Source organism: Glycine max, chromosome 19 (genome assembly GCF_000004515.6).
Source record: "Glycine max cultivar Williams 82 chromosome 19, Glycine_max_v4.0, whole genome shotgun sequence".
NCBI lineage: Eukaryota > Viridiplantae > Streptophyta > Magnoliopsida > Fabales > Fabaceae > Glycine > Glycine max.
In genome coordinates, this window is record NC_038255.2 from 33,729,425 (window position 1) to 33,754,380 (window position 24,956).

At 33.0% G+C, this 24,956-nt stretch overlaps 1 protein-coding gene across 1 annotated transcript; it reads left to right on the plus strand.

Moving 5' to 3' along the window:
• The first annotated feature begins 9,901 nt into the window (after window positions 1-9,901).
• LOC121174083 (uncharacterized) lies at window positions 9,902-11,928 on the plus strand. Its single transcript, XM_041012445.1, has 5 exons — window positions 9,902-10,304; window positions 10,387-10,426; window positions 10,669-10,967; window positions 11,078-11,200; window positions 11,700-11,928. Exons 1-4 carry the CDS (start codon window positions 10,244-10,246, stop codon window positions 11,092-11,094), a joined length of 417 nt encoding a protein of 138 aa, XP_040868379.1. The 5' UTR covers window positions 9,902-10,243; the 3' UTR covers window positions 11,095-11,200; window positions 11,700-11,928.
• Window positions 11,929-24,956: the final 13,028 nt, after the last annotated feature.

Below are 24,956 nucleotides of genomic sequence, written 5' to 3' on the forward strand. Positions count from 1 at the left end.
ACATATGGTCCTAAATCACTACAGATTCAATTACGATTAACCCTTTGTGCCTAACTAGGGTTTCGAAACATCACAACAGAGACAAACCATTGAACAATGGATTTTCATCATTAACATACAACAGAGACATACCTTCGATGGAAGCGCACGAACTCCACAAACACGAACTCGACAATGTGGTTGTAGTGACGGAAGCGCAGCCCAGTTTGCGACAAACACGAACTTAGGCAGAAGGAGAAACATGCCCTGAGAGTACCCTTTCCAGGACTCTTTCCTTTCCTACTTTTCTTCGACCTGCGAAAGTGAGCAAATGTTAAAACGACGAACGCCTAATGTTAAAACGAAAGGAAGTACCTCAATGGATAAGACGATCTCCACAAACACGATCTCCACAATGTGGTTGCAGTCACGGAAGCACAGGCGACTTTGACACAAGGAGAAAGAAGAAGAACGATAGGGTTCAAGCGTAAGGAGAAAGAAGAAGAATGATAAGGTTCAAGCGCGCGGGTTGTGCAATTTCAGAAGTTTAATATATAATGATAACAACATCGGTTTTTTAAAAATAATCGATGTTAACATCAACTACATAACATCGGTTATAATAAAACCGATGTTAGCATCGAATCGATAACATCGGTTTTTACAAAACCGATGTTAACAAAGGCATACTAACATCGGTTTTTCCCAAACCGATGTTAACTAAGTCTACTTATTTACAAAAATGTCACTGCGCTTTCGTTAACATCGATTTTAGCTATAACCGATGTTAATTGGGCGATGTTGAAAGCTTTTTTTTTTAGTAGTGATTGTTCATGACCCTGAACACTTTTTCCAACAAAAGGTTGACTATACTTGGTGAGATTTAGTTCCTCTTTTTTTGAATGAAGAGTTTGTATGTAATAGGAGTACTCTTTCTAATTATAGGTTTATGTAGTTTGTCTCATGGGTTTTGGTCTATATTCGATAAGGTATTTCAGTTAGCTTATAGTATTTTTATTAGCTGAAAAACTTGTTTGGTTATTTAATAAACAAGATTTTTTAGTAGCACCTTAGTAGTTTCTAGCTTCTAACTTTTTATATTTTATTTTATTTTTATCCTCAACACAATTATTTAATTTTTTTATCATCTTTTTTAGATAAATCATGATTCTTTTTTGTTATTTTATATTTTTTAGTTATTTCAATAGTTACTTTTACTGAACACTTATATTTTAATAAATTAGTTTTTCAACTTCCAATTTCCAACTTTCAATTATCAGCTAATTTTCTAATTTTTAACTAATTTTTCAATTAATTTTGTCAAATATAACCTTGGTATAATCTTTCTATGTTTTTGTTCTTTTTCCTTTTAATTTTTATATAATTAGAGTGAGCTCCTACACTTCAATTAAAAAAAAAAATCAAAAAATTACATTAGGTGCGCTGAAATAAGAACTACAATAAACTTATGTCCGTTGTATAAATATCTCCACAAAGAAACCAACTATATAATGCTGTTAAATATACCCACATAAACTATGTGTAATATAGATATAGAAAAAACTATGTGTAATATAACACTTATGACCAATCATTGAGAATTTTTTAAAAAATAATATTAAAAAGAATGTGTAACTACATATTTATCCAAGTATGCATATCATTTATTTTTTCACTCACCTTCTCTCTAACTATATTTTTATCCACGTACTTTGGCCTTTTTCTAATTGTTTTTATTTCTTAAGAGGCTGAACAATAAATTGAGTTGTTGACTTGTTTCTCTAATTAATTTTACATACCCACTTTCTATGATTATCAATAAACTTTAAACAATATGTGTATTGTGTAAACAATCGGGATTTTAAGCGGCCTAGTGGAAAAATACTGCATCGTGGACCACTCTAGAAATTATTTCTAAAGGGTGTTTTGTTTCACAAATTATATTATTGAGAATATTATTATTGGAAATGTCATTCTTATCAAAGATTTTAGATAAATACTTTTAATTCCTGAAAATATTTTTAAATTTATTTTAATTAAAAAATAAATAAATTGTAGAATAAGACATGAGAATAGAAAGATGAAAAAAATGTGTAGTATGGATTCATGTGAATGAATTATGCCTAAGTATTTTTTTATTATATTCTGACAAATATAAGAATATATATTCTCATCTTTACATTGTTGAGAAGAGGTCACCATCAAGTTCTTTATGTTCTTTGAAAATTCAACATTGATAGCTACCTCACTTCTTATTTAATCCTATTTACTTTATTATTTGTTAGTTTGAAAATAAATAAAAATATTGTCATGGTTAAAATCCACCAATTCATGATTTTAAACTCCAAGCACTTGTAGCTTGACATCATTACTTTCAATTAGACAAAAATGACTAAATTGATGTGTTGTGCATCCGAGGGAAGTAAAAATTGAGAAGATTTAACCAATGGGTCATGAATAAAATCATATAAGTGAACTTGATATCACACTTTAATTCAAAACTTTAAGGCTCAAGTTTATGAATTTTATCCTCACCTACATGGTGTTCAATCTTCCCATTCCATTTCTACTTGATGTGTGACTTCATGTCACCCTTGTACTCCATCAATCTCCCCCTCAAGTGTGAATCTCTTTCAAATGGTAGTCTCTCCCTCCAACAAAATTCATTTTCAATCCATGAATATCCAATAGTAGCCCTTAGAGCTTAATCGTAGTTGTCCCGACTCACCTAACCATTAACGCCAACATGCTCTAGTACCTTGCACCGCCGCAACACCTACAAGACCCACTACCTAACCTCCATTGACTCACCCACTAGGAAGATTTTCGATATAAGGGATCTCTATGTTCATGGTCCATCGCCAACTCCATTATGCTTGTCCAAGTCGGTCTCCAATTCGAACCAATGACTATGATACCAATTGTTAGAGAAACTAAGGGGGGGCGGGGTCACCAATTCAAATTTATAATTTCAAATCTCTATGATACTATTTAGATTTAGAATATATTATTTATCTTTAGAATTTGTTTAGATTTTAAAGATATCATTTATAAATCAGGGATTTGTTTTCTCATTTAAGATTAGGATGTTAGGTCTATAAATACATATTTTTGAGATAGGAAGAATCACCCAGCATGGAGACGAAGTCACCACCCTAAGTGAGAGGGGGGGTCATGTGGAAGGAAGGCTCGCAAGTTTGTACAGCTTGCCCTAAAAATTTGTTGTGTTGTTGTGGATGTAGGAATGATGTCTTGAATCACATTAAACAAATTTGATGTCGTAGATGTAATGATGAGGGCCTGAACCGCATTAACAAATATACGGTGTGGATGCAGGAATGAAGGCCCGAACCACGTTACACAAATTTGTTATTATTTTTTTTTTATGATGTTGGTCTTTTAGTTTATGGGTCTTATCCTCATATATGTGGTGCTCAATCTTTTTATTTTTACTCGATGTAAAACTTCACCTCACACTTGTACTATAACAATCTCCCTCTCAAGTATTAGTCTCTTTCACATGGTAATATCCCCTTCAAATGGAAGCCATTTTTAATCCACTTGTATCCAATTGTAGCGCTTAGAGGTTAACTGTGGCTGACTCATCTAGCCTATTGTCACGAACATGTTCTAATACCTTACATCGTCGCATGATGTATTTTAAAAAATTAAAGGACTTGATTGAAAATTTTTAAAATATCAAGACCTAATTAAACACTTTAAAATAATTAAAGGACCAAAAATTGAATATATTAAGTCTTATTTTTATCATTTATAAAAAAATAAATTATTAATATTTTAACATATTCATAATTTATCATAAATTTACAAGACCAGGCAATATTAATTGTTACATTGGATTTCAGCCATTACGAGACGTTTGTTTCATGATTTTGGTTATATTTCCGGGAATAATATTTTTGGGAATATTCTTACTAGGAATGTTTCTCACTAAAGATGTTTGGTAAGCACTTTTAATTTTTAGAAATGTTTTTAAATTTTTTTAATTTAAAAAGAAAAATATTAAAAAAGTAAATGAGATAGAGTAAGAGAAAATGAGAATTATTTTTTGAACACTCTCATTCCAACATAAGATTCTCACCCTTTTACAAGATGAAAAAATATGTGTAATATAAATTTATGAAAATGAATTACGTATAGAAATATTTTTTATTTACATTTTAACAAACATGAGAGTTCTCAATATTTCTAAAAAGCCAATAAGATTATGTGAAACAATCTTTATGTTTATTACTTTACCTGCGTGTTTTTCCAAGATGGGGCCGTAGGTAAGGGGTGTTAGTGGATTCTTTCAAGATTGATTCAAATTGATGACTTCAGATTTCAAGCTTTAGGCACCGCTTAGTTTTTTTCCGAAGCAAGTATAGAGCTTTTCTAGGCAGTTGCATGTTTTTGGGCTTTCGCGCTATGCAAGAATGCAATTGTACTTATACTTGCAGAATGAATTCAGTATGCAAAATCTCAATTCATGTGTTTGTCGCCCAAGACCTATACATGTATCTTCATTTGTCTAAAGAAATAAAGTTTGTTTGGATAATCTTTTTCTGAAGTAATTCGAGAAAAATAAAATATTAAGAATAAAAATATGATATAAGATTAGTTTGTTCAAAATTACAAAAAGTTTTTTTTAAAGCATTTTTTTAAAAAAATTGATTTTTCATAAGCAGATAAAATTTACTTTTTAAAAAAAGTAAAAACATACTTTTAATCAAAAGTAATTTAAATAAACATAAAAAATTATTTTTAATAAGTTTAATCAAACTGACCCACATAAGTTAATTTTAAGTTATGTACAAACTAATTTATAGAAGTTTTTATGAATAATTTCTGTAAAATGATTAATTTTAATTTATGTATAAGTTAATTTTAATTTATGAAAATACTAATTTTATTTTTTTTCTTCCAAAAGTATTTTAGGAGAAACTTATGCATTTCTCAAGATTTCAGTTTGATGCTTGATTGATTTATTTAATTTTGATGGTTGAGGCGATAGTACGTAGTGCCATAGTTAGATACAAGATATTTTAAAAATATATTCACGATCAAAATTTTGATCGCAACATCAAATTCTTTGACTTTCGTTGATTTTATTTGACCCTAAATTCTAATCTCATTGACCACATATGTTAAAAAATTCTCGCAATATCAAAAGAGATTTTATCATTTTAAGGAACTGATGAAACTGGATTTTCCTCATACATATATACAATACAACCCCGACAAATTAATCAAAGCGCAACAATTTATTTGAGTACGTATTTAATAAATACGATATATATTGAACACATAGAAATGACATCACTCACCATGTCATGACTCACTCAAATTACAGGTAGTTTATGCTATCCGCACATTGTTTCTAAGTATATTATAACGAATTAATGTAGCATGACTAGTTCATCAAGCACAAGTTTTATACAATTATACTTCTCCACGTTATACGCACCCATCTGGTCCCAACTATCATATGTTAGTTATGGATAAATGTTTACTTTAATATGTTACCTGTGTCAAGTATGTGATGTATTTAAGAAAACTGATTAAAATAAGTTGTCAATTAAACCACTGTAGCAGTTAAATATTAAACATTTCATTTTAAAATTAAGCTCCTATTTATCAAGGGTATGATAAAAGACGGTCTTCATCATATAATTTATCATATTATAAAATAAATATCCGGTTCTAGCTTATTCCTTGGTTCAGAGACGCTGTTTTCTCTTATACGAGTGTTCGCAAAAAAGTGGAACCGACAGTTCTTATCTGATAAGGATCCACTTTCATTTTTAAAGCAAAATCATCAAATCCTGACTATATACTAATATTAAATATAAATGTGGCGGTATACAATATGCTTCAAAATGTTTTAACTTTAATTTCAGTGTCATATTCCCAAATATAGACACTCCTACTATTTTTTAATCAAGTTACATGGCAGCAAGCAAGTTGACTTTTTCCTTAATTTGGCATCGGTTATATTAAATTTATAATCCGACCCACTCACTGTCTTGAGTGTTAGTGGTTTATATATGAGAGAAACCACAAGCTAGCTAACTTTATTTCTAGATGATGTTACACAAACCAAATAGTAGTATGTCATTAAGATTTCAAAGTGGGAATTGAATATCAAATTTGTAGTGTTTCCCACACATCAAATCAAATAAAATTTTGATTTGATATCAAATCATATAGATATGAATAATACAATATAATACAGACAAATTTATACACATACCATTAAGTTATATATATATATATATATATATTACAATTGAATTTAGTTGACTAATTATTTGTTATATTTTTTCCTTGTTTTCCGGTTTTTTTTTCTAATGAAAAACAACTTTTTCATTCCATAGTATTTTTGGGAAATCTAAATATTTCTCGATTGAAAGCTAAAGACATCTTGCAAGCAATATTTTTTCATAGGCACCAGTCAAGGATTGAATCTCTTATTTCATGCTTAAAGACAAAATTATTTACCAATTATAACAAGTAGTTTCATTCCATGGTATTGCTATTAATTAATTTGTTGTATGTATCAATTTAAGTAAATTTGTAGACAAATTTAAAAATGAGTTACCAATCTAAGAATTTTATATATGATGATATTGCTTCTAATTCAATCTTAAAAAAAAATTAACTTGTTAGGTGAAAATCACTCTTTATTTATATACTATTTTAGTCATATTATTAACTTATATGAAATTTCTAACATAAGGATTAAACATCTGCATGTGATCCGATAACAAATCTTTTAGCGTAAGACAAAAGAAAAACTTATTTTGTAAAATAAGACAGGAAACAAGTTTCACTATACTTGTCATTCAAATAGGGCGAAAAACTTGTTAGTACAAACATCCTTTCTTAACAAGTCTTAAGATAGTATTAAGTGTCGTAATATATAAAACGCATCAGCCTGGAATCAACGTCAATCACTCCGAGTTCTCCTTTAGATATTGTAGGCAGCAAACTTCGCGATTTGATGGCGAAAGTTGAAGCCCAACAACGACTATGTATACGATGGCAATTACAATATCTTTTGAAAATTAGTTTCCAAAACTTAATTTCCAAAAAGGAGGCCTTTTAAAAAATATTATTATAAAAATATATTATTAAAAAAAAGGAGAAAGTAAGTAGCAATCACCTTTGGTCTAAACTTGATTTTTTGGGATAAATTTTTCCTATTAGATTGTTTGACACGATTATTGTTTGGTCTAAACTCATTTTGATTTGGGCCTATTCTAGTCCTAATCTCCTTACATGCTAAACCCACATAAATTCTTGTGATGCCTAAGTTTAGGATATTACTTTCTGTACCTCTTTATGCTTCCTGCAACCCACAATTACCCTTCTTTAGATGATGGTTAACACCCCCTTCCTTCCTTCCTTTTCCTCTGACGCGCGACTTCTTCAATTGTAGAAGAAACTATCTCCTTACCAAGCCCAAGACCACCACAACCCATTTGGCATTTCCCAATCCCACAACCGACCCTCCTTCATGGCCTTCCCAGAGACCCCTCGTTGATCCTCAACACCCATATAGAGTGGAAGGCGACCACCACACAATGACAACATCGTAATCTCACACACGACAGAGGGGGAGGATTGCGCAGAGTTAGTGTTGATTTGACGAAGAGACTTGCAGGAAAAGGTTTCATGCAGTGGGGTAGCCTTGGTTTAGGTGGTGGTGAAGTGCATAATTTGACTTGGGGTTTGACAGAGACTCATCAATTCAGTGAGTGATGTGGCCTTGCATGGGACAGGGTTGTCAGCATTGTTGCTTTCGCGTTGAGGTGGACGACGACTAGGTGCTTTACTTTGTGTGGGGGAAGAGCGTCGAGAAGAACAAGGGGTTCTCACTATCATGGTTCCTGAACACCACAGAGGGGTCAATAACCGATTTTTTCACACAAACATATAAAAAATAAAAAATTATGTACGTAAATATACATATCTACTATTATTCACACAAATGTATGTTTAGGTATGTATTTGTTGTTATTTATTGTATGTTTGTGTAAAAAAATCGTCAATAACAGTGTCAAGAAGGAATATACGTTGCACCCTATCTCATAATAGGTATTCCATTATACTTATTTCTGAATCACTATTCTGTGTATATGGGTGAAATAGATTTTTCATATTCTGAAATAGTTATTAGAAGTGTATAGATAATATGAAAAACATTTGAGGGTGCAAGAAGCAATTGCCCTACTAAAGTTTAGTGTTGCCATATTTTTTTCCTTTTTGTGTTTCATGGGTCGTAGTCGTTCTATAGTTATACTTTATTGAATTTTCCACACACGTGTCAAGAACAAATTAAATCATATAATCATCTTTTTTCTCAATTTCTTTAACGCTGCACTTGTTTATAACTTATCTCATTTATAAACTTTTTTTATTTAGATCACATGTATTTTTTTAGAAAGAGATAGTTTTATTCGAGTTAAGTAGAATTATTATGAATAATAAAATTTATCTATAAGTCTATCACCATTCTTCTTTTGATTTTTGATGTAAAGTATATTTTGGTCTAGAGATTCCTTCTGTTATTTGTACATTTTCTATCAGATTGCATTTGGATTATACTCTTCATCAACCAATCTTCTATCATTCAGATCTCAAATTTTTTATTTTATTTTCTTATTTGGACTCTAATAGTTCTGTCCAAGGCTGCTTTGATTGTTATTGATATTAAGCATCTTCCTGTACATTTTTTCTTGTTTACATTTTTTTTGTTTCTTTCTCATCATTCACGGTAATAAGTGAACATACTATAACTGCTGAAAGAGTGAAAAAAGTTCTCTCTTTTAAGCCTCTCTCTCTTTTAAGCCTGATGGTATGTTTGGTTGTGCAAAAGTAAGAGAGATAGAGAAAATTTTTCAAAATTTGGTATGAATCTCACATCTTTTTCTCTTTATTTTAATTTAAATATTTACTCTCAATTCTCTTCCATTCTTTTCTCTTCTCTCCAACCATGAAAGGGACTTCAAAGAATTTAATCCATTTAAACTATTTTATTGTCACCATTGGTGTATGTCCGCAAACCACCTTGAAAACCACTCTTCTTCCTGATTAAGTAGTTATAAGATTTCTTCTTTCTTTTGAAGAAAGATTAACTAAAGGAAGATGTGTTTTTGGTCTTTGGGAAAACTTAATTTTAATCCTTATACTTTTAAATAGATGAAATTAATCATTCAATTTTTGTAAATATGTAGTTTTCGTCAATCCAATATATATGTAATTTTGTTTGCTAGTAATAAAGTTAAGGAAAAGAAACGAAAATCATATATTTTCATAAGTTGAAAATTGATTTCATCAATTAAAAAGTACAGACAACAAAAACACAAATTTTCCATGAATTACTTTTCCGCCCATAGGGATAACCTTTATCATGAAGAAACCTTCCCAAACAAAGCTTCTCTTTAATGTTGATTGCTTCTTCCAATCTATGTAATTCCTCAACAAAGTTTTGTGACATGGAACTTCTGCCTTGCCCATTGATACACCGAGCCTTTTGTTTGTTTGAGCAATCATTTAATTTGGGCCTAAGTATGTTTTATACTGCAATTTAGTTTTTAGTTAATGTAAAATGTGTTTGGATTTTTTTTATTTCTGCAAAAAAAGTAATTTATTTAAATTTATAAAATTTCTTTGATAGAAATTAATTATGAATAAAGTTAGTAAAAACTTTGTGATTATACTATGATAAAAAAATTGGTTTTGTTAGGAATATTAGTTGGGAATTTGCACGGGCAACCTCTTCCTTCTTCCTTCTCGCTTCACTCTTCTCCAATTATTGGACCAACTTTATATCTCAAAAGCAATGCTTTGGTAATTGTCGGTGAGAGACTTCACATAAACAAGGTTAAGGAAACCAGATTGCACATGCTCGCGAATGAAGTGAGAGTCTATATATGTCAACATGCCTTGATCTTTCATGAGTGGTAGGATCATGTGCAAGTGAACATGGGATCGATGAATACTTGTTAAAAAGATACAACAGGCTGTACATACATATGAACTCACATCAACAATCTTTTTTTTTTATTGACAAATATTTAATTGTTAGTATTTTTTTTTCCACTTTCCTTCTTACTTTACCATTAGACCAATCTCATATCTTTTCACAACAACCATCTGTATATATGTTGGGGAGGTGTAGGGATGAAGTATGGGAATATGAGACTTAAAGTAGAGAAAGGGTTGGTTTGAGTGGGAGAAACCCTTTCAAAAAAGCTTTATGCAGGCCATAAATAACGTGCAGTTAACAGAAGGTGATACTGACAAGTGGAGGTGGAAAGGTGATAATACTGAGACTTGTTCAGTAAGATCAACATATGCATTAACGCAAGAAACAACTCTTCACATTATGTTCTCTTGCAGGCACTACTAAAAATAACACATTCCACGACGTGCATTTAAGGTCGGTTGCTACAAAACCGCCTTTGTTTGGGAGGGTGTTATTTTTGTAAATATTAACAATATTTCGAAAACGGTTTTGAAGAAATCGTCTTTGAATGATACAAAACAAAAACGGTTTTGGAAGATTTTGGAAAGACCGTCTTTAAATCTGTGTAATTTAAAATTTATACGCGTGACTCCTTAGTTCGCTCCCCCCTCTTTCCAATCTCTCTCATATTCCCAATGTATTTTCTCCTTCCCTAGGCTGTGGAGAAGACGTACGCGTCCACATTTGCGAAACAGCTTCTTCATATTCACCTTGGTTATGGAGTTCATACAGAGTCGCGTGGAGCCGTGGATAAAGGACCAGCGGGCGCAGCTGCTGGGGCTGAAGGAGAAGGTGTCGGATGAAGTGGCCGTGGGCGTCGCACCGCGAGCACAAGAAGCGGATCCAAGAAGAGTACCAATGCCTCCGGAACCTCTACCACGCCCTCAAGGCGGAATCCTTCTACGATTTGCAGGATCTTCTCTGCTTTATGATGCTCTCCAAGTGCCTATACAAGGTGGTCCTCTTTTTTTTATATGTAGGCAAAAAAAAATATTGATGGAAAAAAGATAGGAACCTCGCTTCATCAATAATATGAGAACTCTTTATTAATTATAATGGTTGCAGGTCATGTGAGAAGATGATGCTGGCTCAATAGACATAAATGGAACACTTTTCTTCCTCCAACAAGCCCATTGGCACTGGCCTGCCGAACATACCATCAATTGCCGGAGGTTAATTTCCCCTAAGGTAATTAAAAATAGTTTTTCATTGTCTCAAGCTCATTGTTTTTTTATTTATCTATTTGTATTTTATTAAACTTCATGATGTTTTTTGTTGTTGTTATGCATAGTTAATCCGTACTTTGAGTTCATAGGAAATTAATTGATAACCAATTGAAATTTTTTTACAAATATATCCAAAATGCTTATTAAATAATCAAATTTTAAAATGAGTAAAGCGAATGTTGAAAATATATGAGTATATCCAGTTAGTTACAACTAACAAACTCAAAGATATAAAGTACCGTAATATTTTAATTGTGCTTTTTTTACAAAATTGTTATAATACATTGTTACAAATTAGGCCCATAAATTTAGGAATTTTAGAATTAAATACAAATTAGCTATGATTTTTAATTATTTTGTTTCGCGTTTTATGTTACTATGACTTTGTATCAATTTATTGAATAGAAAAGAAAGCTCGCGTACCCATGCATTTATTGCAACTAATTTCTGAGTATTCACAGGAATCCCGTGAATCAAGCACTGGCATCGATGCATCGTCGTCGGATTTCAAGGCCATTATTCAATTTCATTTATTCCATTTCCCGCCAAAGCGAAGCAACAGTAACCTTTCTCAAACTAAGAATTCAGCATTTGTTATTAATAAAAATAAAATATGTGGAGTTTTTCTTTTTTTGAGATAAAATATGTGGAGTTATAAACTCATAATTCAAAATTATCTGTTTGCATCAATAAATCAATAGCTTGACACATGACATTGCACAAAATTATTGAGGTAACAAATAAAAAGAAATAGTTATCATGTTAATATTGATTATTAATCCTGCCTAGGTTAGCTTTGCTATTCTTAGCCGGTCCCAAGCCCGGATAAAAGGAGAGGGTTGTGTTAGGCTTTCGACAGCCAACGTAAAACTTTGTCGAATCTCTATGACATGGATCAATTACGTAATAATGTGAATGCTAGGTCGTTGCCCGGAAGCAACGCGCTGTATGGCTCGAGTACAGTGTCAAAAGAGCAAGGGCCGCTGCATCGCCGCCCGGATGTAGTGAAAAGTAAGCAAGGGTTCCCACATTTTCGTGAACGAGTGTGGGTAAAGAAGCTAGTTCATGACAGGAGGATTCGCTTTGGTACATGGAATATAGGCACACTTACTGGAAAATCTATGGAAATAGTGGATGTTATGGTGAGGAGGAAGATCAATTTTATGTGCCTACAAGAAACTAAGTGGACAGGTGAAAAAGCGAAAGAATTAGACAACTCGGGATTTAAGCTGTGGTATACGGGAAAAATCAGATCAAGAAATGGGGTAGGGATTATTGTGGACAAGGAGTGGAAGAAGGATGTCGTAGATGTAAGAAGAGTAGGAGATCGTATCATAGCCTTAAAATTGGTAGTGGGACAGGACACCTTTAATGTTATTAGTGGGTACGCACCTCAGGTTGGGTTAGCATAACACTTTAAGGTAAAATTTTGGGAGGATCTAGAAGGGGTACTTCAGGATATACCCCAAGGAGAGAAAGTTTTCCTAGGAGGGGATCTCAATGGACATGTAGGTAGCGTGGATAGAGGTTTTGAGGGGGTGCATGGGGGTTTTGGCCTAGGGGAGATGAATGGGGAGGGTAAATCCATCTTGGAGTTTTCGGAGGCTTTGGATCTTTCTATAGCCAATACATGGTTTAAGAAAAGAGAGGAACATCTTATCACTTACAAAAGTGGAGGGACATGTTCTCAGATAGATTTCTTCCTTATCAGGAAGTCTGATAGGAAGTATTGCTTGAACTGTAAAGTTATCCCGGGAGAGAGCTTGACTACCCAACATAGAGTTTTGGTTATGGATGTAAGAATTAGAGATAGGGCAAAGAGAAGAAGTCCTATGGTAGCACCAAGGATCAAATGGTGGCACTTGAAGGGTGAGAAACAAGGAATCTTCCAACAAAAGATATGGGAGGGATGGTGTGGACAATCACAAGGAAGTGCAAATGATATGTGGAACAAGACGTCCCAAGAGATTATTAAAGTGGCTAAAGAGACGTTGGGTGAATCTAGAGGTTTTGGACCTAGGGGTAAAGAATCGTGGTGGTGGAATGAAAGTGTTCAGAGCAAAGTTAGAGTAAAAAAGGAGTGTTTCAAGGAGTGGTCTAGGTGTAGAAATTCTGAAACTTGGGATAAGTATAAGATAGCTAGAAATGAAACCAAAAAGGCGGTGAGTGAGGCAAGAGCCCAAGCTTTTGACGGACTATACCAAGCTCTAGGAACCAGGGACGGAGAAAGATCTATATATAGGCTTGCTAAGGGTAGAGAGAGGAAGACTAGAGATTTGGATCACGTAAAGTGTGTTAAGGATGAAGAAGGCAAAGTCTTAGTGCATGAAAAAGATATCAAGGAAAGGTGGAAGGTGTATTTCCACAACTTATTTAATGATGGATATGGATATGACTCTAGCAGTCTAGACACAAGAGAAGAGGACCGGAACTATAAGTATTATCGTCGGATTCAGAAACAGGAAGTAAAGGAAGCGTTGAAAAGAATGAGTAACGGTAAGGCGGTGGGGCCAGACAACATACCTATTGAAGTGTGGAAAACTCTTGGAGATAGAGGTCTTGAGTGGCTCACCAAACTCTTTAATGAAATTATGAGGTCAAAACGCATGCTGGAGGAATGGAGGAGAAGCACGTTAGTGCCAATCTATAGGAACAAGGGGGATATACAAAATTGCGCAAATTACAGGAGAATCAAGCTCATGAGTCATACCATGAAATTATGGGAAAGAGTGATCGAACGGAGATTAAGAAAGGAGACTCAAGTTACTGAGAATCAATTTGGTTTCATGCCGGGAAGGTCGACCATGGAAGCGATTTATTTATTACGGCGGGTGATGGAGCAATATCGCATGGACCAACAAGACTTGCACTTGATTTTTATTGACTTGGAGAAAGCGTATGATAGAGTGCCTAGAGAGATTTTGTGGAAATCTCTAGAGAAGAAAGGGGTTAGGGTTGCATATATTCGAGCTATCCAAGATATGTATGATAGGGTATCGACTAGTGTTAGGACACAGGGTGGAGAGTCAGACGATTTTCCCATCACAATTGGTTTGCATCAAGGGTCAACCCTTAGCCCTTACCTTTTTACCTTAATTCTGGATGTCCTCACGGAACAAATCCAAGAGATAGCGCCGAGATGCATGCTTTTTGCAGATGACATAGTCCTCCTTGGAGAGTCGAGGGAGGAGTTGAATGAGAGGTTGGAAACTTGGAGACGAGCTCTAGAAACACATGGCTTTCGCCTAAGCAGAAGCAAATCGGAGTATATGGAATGTAAGTTCAACAAAAGTAGGAGGGTATCTAACTCAGAGGTGAAAATAGGAGACCATATTATCCCTCAAGTCACACGGTTTAAATATCTTGGGTCTGTAATACATGATGATGGAGAAATTGAAGGGGACGTGAATCATCGCATTCAAGCAGGATGGATGAAATGGAGAAAAGCATCGGGGGTGTTATGTGATGCAAAGGTACCGATCAAGCTAAAGGGAAAGTTTTATCGGACTGCGGTAAGACCAGCGATTTTGTACGGAACAGAATGTTGGGCGGTCAAGAGCCAACATGAGACTAAAGTAGGTGTAGCGGAGATGAGGATGTTGCGGTGGATGTGTGGTAAGACTCGACAGGATAAAATTAGAAACGGAGCTATTAGAGAGAGGGTTGGAGTAGCGCCTATTGTAGAGAAGATGGTGGAAAATAGACTTAGGTGGTTTGGGCATGTAGAGAGAAGACCGGTAGACTCTGTAGTGAGGAGAGTAGACCAGATGGAGAGAAGGCAAACAATTCGAGGCAGAGGAAGACCCAAAAAGACTATAAGAGAGGTTATCAAGAAGGATCTCGAACTTAATGATTTGGATAGAAGTATGGTACTTGATAGAACATTATGGCGGAAGTTGATCCATGTAGCCGACCCCACCTAGTGGGATAAGGCGTTGTTGTTGTTGTTGTTGTTGTTGTTGTTAATATTGATTATTGATGATAGTGTGAAAATACATCATTTTTTAAAAAGACTTTAATTCTCTCAAAATTAGTACTTATTTGATCATTTTTAAGTAATATGTTAGAATGTACGGTAAGATTTTAGTGTTTTTTTTTATGTTGTTCTTAATAGTTTAGAGTCATTTTAGATTATTTTTGTTATTTTTTCTAAAGGCAAATAATAATTTATTAATGAAGTTCAAAGAGTACAAGCTATAATCAATCCGCCAAATTACAGTGCATATGCTGTCTTGCACTCTTGCATGCATAAAAACTCTCATTATCTATCTCTTATTTGATTATTTTTCTTTTTATTGTGATACCTAAATTTCATCTTTTTTTTTAAAGAAGTAAAAATATAATTTTTGAAACCTGTTATACACATATACAAATTTGAAGCTTAACACACGTTGTGGACGTAATTTCTCATGTATAGTGTAAAATTAGTTGTTCATGTTTGAGTGTCCGTTTGCAAGTTTCAAAACTACGTTTCTGATCCGATTCGATCTGGAGTATTATTTTTGTGTTGGTATATTAGAATAAAGTGTTGTGTTTGCTTTAATAATATTTTAGCCATTAGTTTCCAATTAGATGCATTAATTGCTTGAAATATAATTGACTGGACATAATTCGGCTTTTCAAAATATATAAAATTGACAAAAACTTTTTGCTGCCAGAAAATCCCCCATAATATTGTTATATTACATTTTGAAAGTGACCTTTTAAGACGGTTATTACATAAAAACCGTCTTAGAAGGTAAATTTTCTAAGTCGGTTTTTTTAAGAACCGTCTTAGAAAGTATATCTTTTAAGACGATTTTTATGCATTAACCGTCTTAGAAAGTCTACCTTCTAAGACGGGTCTCCCTAGAACTGACTTAGAAAGTGTATTTTTTTAAGACGGTTCTTTCAAGAATCGACTTAGAAAAGGTCATGTTTTTAACGACAATTTTTTTTATCCGTTGTAAAAGATGTTTCACTTTTAACGACACTGGCGACAACGACGGTCTAAAACCGTCGTTAAATAGCACTTTTGCAGTAGTGAGGTTTTCTTATTAATTTGGTGTGGAAACTATATTATGGATGGATTGGGGTACAAATGGTGATGGTCGTGGAGCAAGGAAACCACTTACAATCTGTTTGGAAAAAAATGATAAAAGAGCTTGGTGATTTGTTTGGTTTGCTTTTAATTGGTCTCTTTGGTTACATAGAAACTACATTAATTGTCTTTAAAAATGAGGAAACCGATATTGTGTATGTTCATGAATTGATAAAATTTAGATCATGGTCATTGTTGATTAATTAACAAGATGAAGGGTTTTTCCTTTTCTTTTTTTGAATGGTTAGTTAATCCTTTGATGTGCTTGAAGGGTATGTATGGTTGTATCATGTATAGCCTTTTGGAAAGGCACGCTTTTTGTGTTGTAATGTATTCGGATATATGGCTAGCATGTTTTATATATATATATATATATTGTAAAAGGGTTGGGTACCTCTTGTACCCCTTAGTAAGATTGAATATTAGATTTATCATATTTTCTTCATGATTATCACTTACTTCATGACCTGAACCTCTTCAATGACCTTAACTATGACCCCTTCCTTGTATATGTTGGAGTGATCATTGTAGCATTGAGAGGGTAGAAATGATGAAATCTTGATTTGTGGATCCCATTCTTAGCATCAATAAACTGGGAAACCAATTGGGGGCTCTATGAAATTGGGAAAAATAAAAGGAAAAAAAACTAGAGAAGAAGATGGAAATAACAACACTATAATCTTAAAATATTGATAAGTTGAGATGATTCGTCACACTCTTTGATGAGAACCTAAGGTTTCACACAAGAATCAAGAGAGACACTCTCTTAATTGTGTCTAATATGAAAATGAAAATTTCATCAAAAAGTGTTAACAAACTAGTGTTTAAGGAGTCTATTTATAACTCCTACTAATAAGCCTAAATGAGGCCTAAGACCCAATAACTACTCTAATAATTAAAAGACTTAAAAATAACAATAAAAAAGGTAGCAGCCCATTAATAGTCCAAAAATAGACCAAAAAATATAATTAAGAATGAAAATAAATCTTATTCTAAAGGTTGACTAAAATAAATGAACTTCATTTCTTTTTCTTTTTCCTCCATAAGAGAATTTAGTGTCTTGTCAAACTTTTCTTGAAATATTTTACTCCTTGTTCAAGTGATTGGTCCATCCATGTTGAGCCCACCTAAGTCAAACTTTTCCTCCTTGGATAATTCTCTATCATACCCTCGAATTGACGTCAAAGGTACCTACATCACACATAGTCAAGTCAGTAACATTTAAAGTGTTGCTCACATCATAGTCTAGTGGTAAAGCAATTTTATATGCATTATAGTTGATGCGCTTTAAAACTTGAAAAGGACCATATCCCCTTTCTTGAAGTTTAGATTTCCTTTTGGAAGTAAACCTATTCTTTCTCAAGTGAATCCAAACTCAATCACTCGGTTTGATAACCATTCTCTTTCTCTCATTATTGGAATATCTAGCATATTGTTCAACCTTTTTCTCAATTTGTGCTTTCACCTTCTCATGCAAACTCTTAACAAAATTGGCTTTAGAAAGCTCATCCCTATTCATCATAGCATAAGCGTTAGGCAAAGGTAACAAATTAAGAGGGGACAATGGACTAGAACCATAAACTACCTCAAAAGGAGAATAAGAAGTAATAGAGCATACTACCCTATTATAAGAAAATTCAGCATGGGGTAGACATTGCTTCCAAGCTTTCAAATTATTACCTACCAAGCACCTTAAAAGTTGAGATAGAGTTCGATTTACCAGAACGATGGGCATAACACATGGACTCAATCTTTCTCTAACCCATCCTTTTTCCATCAAGCTTTCCACTTGCCTTTGGATCTCTTTTGTCTATTCTGAATTGCTTCTATATGTTGGCTTATTTGGTATGGAAACTCCCGACATGAGATCAATTTGGTGCTTTATCCCTCTCAAAAAAGGCAACCCATGAGAGGGAGGGGGGGGTCTTTGGGGAAGACGCTCCCAAATTTCTTTAGTAATTCTTCCACACCTAGAGGAAAAGAACTAGCAATAGAAGACAAACTATAATAATGAGGCATTAGTAAATACATAGGTTTCCTAGCTAGCAACGCTTTCTTCACCTCTTTTTCTCTCATGAACAAGCTCTGTATTTTTCCCTCTTGATTTTCATCTTTTTTTTTTTTCAGTTTCACTTTTTTTTTATCTCCATTCTTTTCTTTCTTTTCTCTCCTTTCGTGTTTCTCTCTCTTTTCATCAATTTTGTTTTTGTTCTTCTTTTCTCTCTTGTTCTCTTTTCACTCTTATTTTTATTTGATCCTCACAAACCTCATGTGGAGACAAAGGTTTAAGGGTAACCTTTTTGCCCTTTATGTACAAATGAAAATTTGTTTGTGACACCATTGTGGACAACATCCCTATCATATTGCCAAGACCTTCCAAGTAAGAGATGGCTAGACTCCATAGGGACTACATCAAACAGTATCTCATCAACATATTTTCCAACGGAGAAGCATATCAAAACTTTTCTATCTACAACTAGCTCCACATTCTCACTTAACCATTATAGCTTGTAAGGCCTAGGGTGAAGGGAACATTTCAAAGCAAGCTTTTAAATCAATTTTTGGCTAGCTACATTAGTGCAACTACTCCCATCAATAATCAAAGAGCATATTTTCCCCATGACCATGCACCTAGTGTGAAAAATGTTTTCCCTTTGAGTTTCATCTCTATCCTTACACACACTACCCATTAACCTCCTAACCGTCAAAAGATCACCTTCCAAGGACTGTACATCACATTCACTTTCACTCTCACTAGAAGAGCTAGAAGAAGATGCACTAGTGATATCCCTATTACTCAGCATAACCATAGTCCTTTTGTTAGGACATTGGGAGGCAATATGACCCTTTCCCAAACACTTAAAACATTTAATAGAACTCGCCTTTGAAGAAGTGGGAGTAGGGTTAGAATTATTTTTACCAAGGGTAGAACCTTTTTTATGAGATTTGAATGAAGATCCTCCCTCATTCTTGAATGTCTCCTTATTTTTCCAAGTTGAAGAGCCATAGGTGGACTTCTTGTATGTTTGCTTCCTCTTTAATTGTTGTTCCACCTTGATAGCTTGATGAATGAGATCCTCCAAAGAGGCATAGTGGTGCAACTTTATAATGTCTTGGATCTCCCTATTAAGACCATGCAAAAACCTTGCCATTGTGGCCTCTTGAGACTCCTCAATTTGAGCCCTAATCAAGGAAATCTCCATCTCTTTGTAATACTCATCCACACTCCTATTTCCTTGAATTAGTTTTTGGAGCTTGTTGTGAAGGTCTCTCCCATAATAGGAAGACAAAAATCTCTCTCTCAAAACTCTCTTCATGTCTTGCCAAGTATTAATCAACGACCTTCTCATCCTCTCAACATCACTCCTCACTTGATTCCACCATACTAAGGCATATCCCTCATGTAGAAGCAAAGCTTCATGGTGAATCAAAGGTGATTCAAAGGTGTTTTGATGATAACAATGATGATAACAAAAGATGATGTCAAAGGTGATGACAAAAAGCTCAAAGATCAATCAAGAATAATTCAAGAGTTCAAGATAAGAATCAAGAAGAATTCAAGACTCAAGAAGAAAGTCTAGAGACAAGAATCAAGATTCAAGGTTCAAGATCTCAGGAATCAAGATCAAGATTCAAGACTCAAGATTCAAGAATGAAGAGAAGACTCAATCAAGATAAGTATTAAAAAGTTTTTTAAAACTTTGAATAGCACATGAGTTTTTGACAAAACCCTTTACCAAAGAGTTTTTACTCTTTGGTAATCGATTACCAGATTGTTGTAATCGATTACCAGTAGCAAAATTGTTTTGAAAAAGTTTTCAAATTGAATTTACAACGTTCCAATTATTTTCAAAAAGTTGTAATCGATTACAATGTTTTGGTAATCGATTACCAGTGCCTTTGAACGTTGAAATTCAAATTCAAATGTGAAGAGTCACATCCTTTCACACAAAAGCTTTGTGTAATCGATTACACTAATTTGGTAATCGATTACCAGTGAGTGTTTCTGAATAAATCAAAAGATGTAACTCTTCAAAAGGTTTTTGACTTTTTCAAATTGGTTTTAAGTTTTTCTAAAAGTTATAACTCTTCTAAATGGTCTTCTTGACCAGACATGAAGAGTCTATAAAAGCAAGACTTTGTTTTGCATTTAAAAAAAAATCATTCTTTCACACTTTTACTTTTCCAATCAATCCTTTACAAGCCTTGGATCTCTTTGAACTTCTTCTTCTTCTTTGTACCAAAAACTTTCTAAAGTTTTCTGGTTTTCTAAACCTTGAAAACTTGTGCTATTCATCTTTTCATTCTCTTCTCCCTTTGCCAAAAAGAATTCGCCAAGGACTAACCGTCTGAATTCTTTTTGTGTCTCTCTTCTCCCTTTTCCAAAAGAACGAAGGACTAACCGCCCGAATTCTTTTGTGTCTCCCTTCTCCCTTGTCAAAGAATTCAAAACGACACAGTCTGAGAATTCTTTTGATTCTTCCCTTTCCCTAATACAAAAGTGTTCGAAGGATTAACTGCCTGTGAATTCTTTTGTATCCCCATTCACAAAGTATCAAAGGTTTAACAGCCTGAGATCTTTGTCTTAACACATTGGAGGGTACATCCTTTGTGGTACAAGTAAAGGGTACATCTACTTGGGTTTGACCGAGAACAAGAGAGGGCACATCTCTTGTGGATCAGTTCTAGTGGAGGATACATACACTAGGTTCAAAGAGAACAAGGTTGAAAGAAATCTCAAGGATCGTAGGTTGCTTGGGGACTGGATGTAGGCACGAGTTGTTGCCGAACCAGTATAAAAACTCTTGTGTGTTTGTTTCCTTCTTCCCTACTCTTTTACTTTCCGTTGTGCATTTAATTTCCGCTTTTACTTTCTGTTAAGTTTCTCTTCTACTCCTCATTCTCTTAACAATTAAGTAAAAGCCTTAGAAGAGTAAATTTTTAATTAGTAAAGGTTTAGGGATAATTAATTCAACCCCCCTTCTTAATTATTCTGAGGCCACTCGATCCAACACCTCAAACTCCAGGGAGGCCAATTTGATCTTTTTTTTCTTCATTGTAGTTGTAGCAAGCAAAGACTTGCTCAAACTTTATCTCCCACTCAAGATACACTTCTGGATCACAAGTCCCTTTAAAAGTAGGTATCTTCACCTTCACTTCCTCAATCTCTTCATCTCTTTGTCTACCTCCATATCTTCTATGATTTCTTCTCTCCTTATACCTCTCATTCCTCCATCCTCCCTCATTTTCTTCATATCCCCCATCTTCTCCATGAGAAGAATTAAATAATCTTACCTCTCTTCTTCACTCTATATTTTCAATCCTCACACTTAAAGCTTCACTACTCCTATGTATTATTCCCAAACTCTCCTCATTCTCCTTTCTCATTCTGTCCATCCTTTGTTCATTATCATAACTCATTTTTCTCATTTGATCACCAAGTTTAATCATCTCTGCCATGAGCCTTGCAATTTTTGGAGATGGTGGTGTAGCATCTCCACTTGTAGAAGTCATACCTACAAGAAAAGTTAGTGCAAGTAAAAAATAGAATAGGATCTCACCACTCAACTTAGTGTTTCACTAAAGTTCACTCGTGTATCACTCTTTCAAGGCTTTTTCTTTTATAATATGCACTCTTGCCTTTTACCACTCTTGCTTCTTTTTAGTTCTTATGCAGAACCTTCAAGCTTAAAATCAAGAAGTATTCAATGTGAAATATGTCACAAATCAAAACTCAACTCAAGAAGCCAAGAAAAGAAATACTCTAAGACAAAACTAAGGAATCTTAATGACAAGCAAAAATAATGAAATGAATACTCAAAAAGAATGCCAAGGAAGACAAACTAAAAGAGTCCAGAATGAAGAAAAGGATTGTCCAAAAATTGAACTATACTAGATGTAAATAACCAAAAAGACACATTTTTTTTTTTAAATAGAAGTATGTAAAAACAAGAAAGACTACGAATGTAGATTTTTTTTTTTGCATTTTTTTGCGTGTTTTTTGCTTCCTTTTTTTTATCTTTGCACTTTTTTTTGGCTCACAATTCAGATTTGAATACAAATATGTGATTGGGAAAATCCAAATCTAGACTGTAATAGAATTTTGCCTCCAAATCTGAAAACTAGATTTCTTTCCTTTTTTTTCACGGATTTTAATACTATATTTATAAAATAAAAAAAAGAACAAAAAAATATATTAATACTAGATATAGTTCAGAAAAGGAAGATATACTCTAAGAAGTAAAACAAAGGAAGATAAAATAATAATATAGAGTATGAAACAACAAAAAACACAGAGGATAGATAAGACCTGTTAGCATCAATAAACTGGGGAACCAATTGGGGGCTTTATGAAATTGGAAAAAATAAAAGGAAAAAAAAACGGAATTAGAGAAGAAGATGGAAAGAACAACGCCATAATATTGGAAGATTGATAAGTTGATGATGATTCTCCATAAAGAATAAAATTTTTTTATAAGAACCTAAGGTTTTACACAAGAACCAAGAGAGACACTCTTTTGACTGTGTATGAAAATTTCATCAAAAATTGTCAACAAAATGTTGAAAAAGTATATTTATAACTCATACTAATAACCCTAAATTAGGCCCAAGACCCAATATCTAATCTAATAATTAAAAGACTTAAAAATAACAATAAAAAGATAGCAATCCATTAATAGTCCAAAAATAGGTCAAAAAATATAAGTAAAAATGAAAATAAATCTTATTCTAAAAGTTGGCTAAAATAAATGAACTTCACTTCTTCTCTTTCCTCCCTCCATGAGAGAATTTAGTCTCTTGTCTAGCTATTCTTGAAATCTTTTTTGGTCCATCTATGTTGAGCTCACATAAGTCAAATTCTTCCTTCTTGAATGATCCTCTATCAATAAATGATCCGATTGGATGGTTAATTTAATTGATCAGACTGAGAAAGCAAATTGGTGGTGGAAGAAGGGTCTTCATTTTGAAAGGTTTTTTGGGTTGGAAATGTTAAGCTCAGCAGAAAATTTGATAGATTCTATTATAGTTGTCTGAAAATCATAATGCTTTTGTTGATAACTTTAGACCTTGGGTAGAGATTGATTGGATGATGTGGCAACAGGCAGTGGGAGGGTGGGGCGGGGGGGATTTGGTTGTTGAACTTAAAAATACTTCGAATTTTGCAAAACTGAAATTTGGTAAGGATATGATGATAGGAGATGGAGCTAAGGTCTATATACATTATAACTACATATAATTTTGTTCTACGTTAGTTTTATTTGATTAAATAGCCAAATCAGATTGTTGGAGATGCATTGTTCAAGGAGATTTGAAATTCAATTGTTGTGGCTTTTTATTTGGGAGCATAGTTATAAAAATCTTATTATTCACAATTCGAATTTTATGATTCAATACAATTTGGTTACTTACCGATTTGTATCATAAGATGAATCTTAAATGATTTAATATTTTACAATGCATGAATGAATCTGCTTTTTTTTTTTTAAAGGGCAAAAAAAAAATTAAAAAACCAAAACAAGCATAAGCTGTGCCTGAAATGGTAAGCACCACATTACAAAATCTTACAAAGTGAGTTTCAGATACAACCTGTATAGCCTAAAACAATTGAAAAAAATCTTCTAAGCATCTAGGAATAAATCCCTCTATCCCTTATCGAAGACCACCTCATAAAACCACTAATATGTATAAGGCAATAGATCAAAACAACATCCTGCCACTATTATGAATGAATCTGTACAATTTCTATCATCGATAATTTTTTTTTTTTTGATAAGTCATATAAGCTTAAATTTTTAAATAAAAAGGAATTAAAGAAACACTTATGAACTTATGTTATTTGATCATTACACTATTTTATTTGTTACTCACTCAATGAATGTACTCTATTTAACTATTTAATTGCTTCATTTTCATTATTATGAGATAAAGGCTTTACAAACTCAAATATAACTAACTATTTTATTTTACTCCCTCTAACCCTTGTTACATGACACTTTAGACATTAATCACACGGAACAATATAAGTAATTAGTTCAATTAATTTTATTGATTTTTTTAAAAAATATTACTAATATATTAATTATATTCTTATTAATAATCATTAATTTGTTTTAGGTGATGTAAAAATATTAACGTTCAAGAATATTATACACCATTATCAATAAAAGCTCAAATACTTAGGATATTTAATAAGGATAACAAATGAAAAAAAAATTAAATCCTGTCTTAGGTTATTTTAGATATAGACTAAGAAAAGTAATAAATTGATGAAAACAAATAGTAATTTTTCAAAATTAATTTTATATAATTATTAATTCATTTATAGATTTTGTAGTTCATCATTAATATTATAAGGGATATAAGTGAAAAAAGTAATTAATGTTACATTAAAAAAACTAAAACAATAATAATTTTAGAATAATTTTTTTCTTATACAACAATTATAATAGAATGAAAGGAATATATTGAATACTATAATATATTACAAGTAATTTTTCGTTGTCTCTCAATTTTATAATTTGATACTCCCTCCATTCTCTTTTATAAGCAAAAGAAAACAAAACTGATTTTGTGTTTATTAAGAAAATGATTTAACTTTATTAAATTATGTCATTTCCAATTAAAAGACAAACATTTC

Bases quoted from the DNA above. Each gene is read 5' to 3' on its own strand.
- LOC121174083 (XM_041012445.1), top strand. From the start codon at position 10,244: ATGCAGGCCATAAATAACGTGCAGTTAACAGAAGGTGATACTGACAAG. The intron at 10,305-10,386 runs GTGATAATACTG...GTTCTCTTGCAG, and splicing joins TGACAAGTGGAGGTGGAAAG to GCACTACTAAAAATAACACA. The intron at 10,427-10,668 runs GTCGGTTGCTAC...CTCCTTCCCTAG, and splicing joins TTCCACGACGTGCATTTAAG to GCTGTGGAGAAGACGTACGC.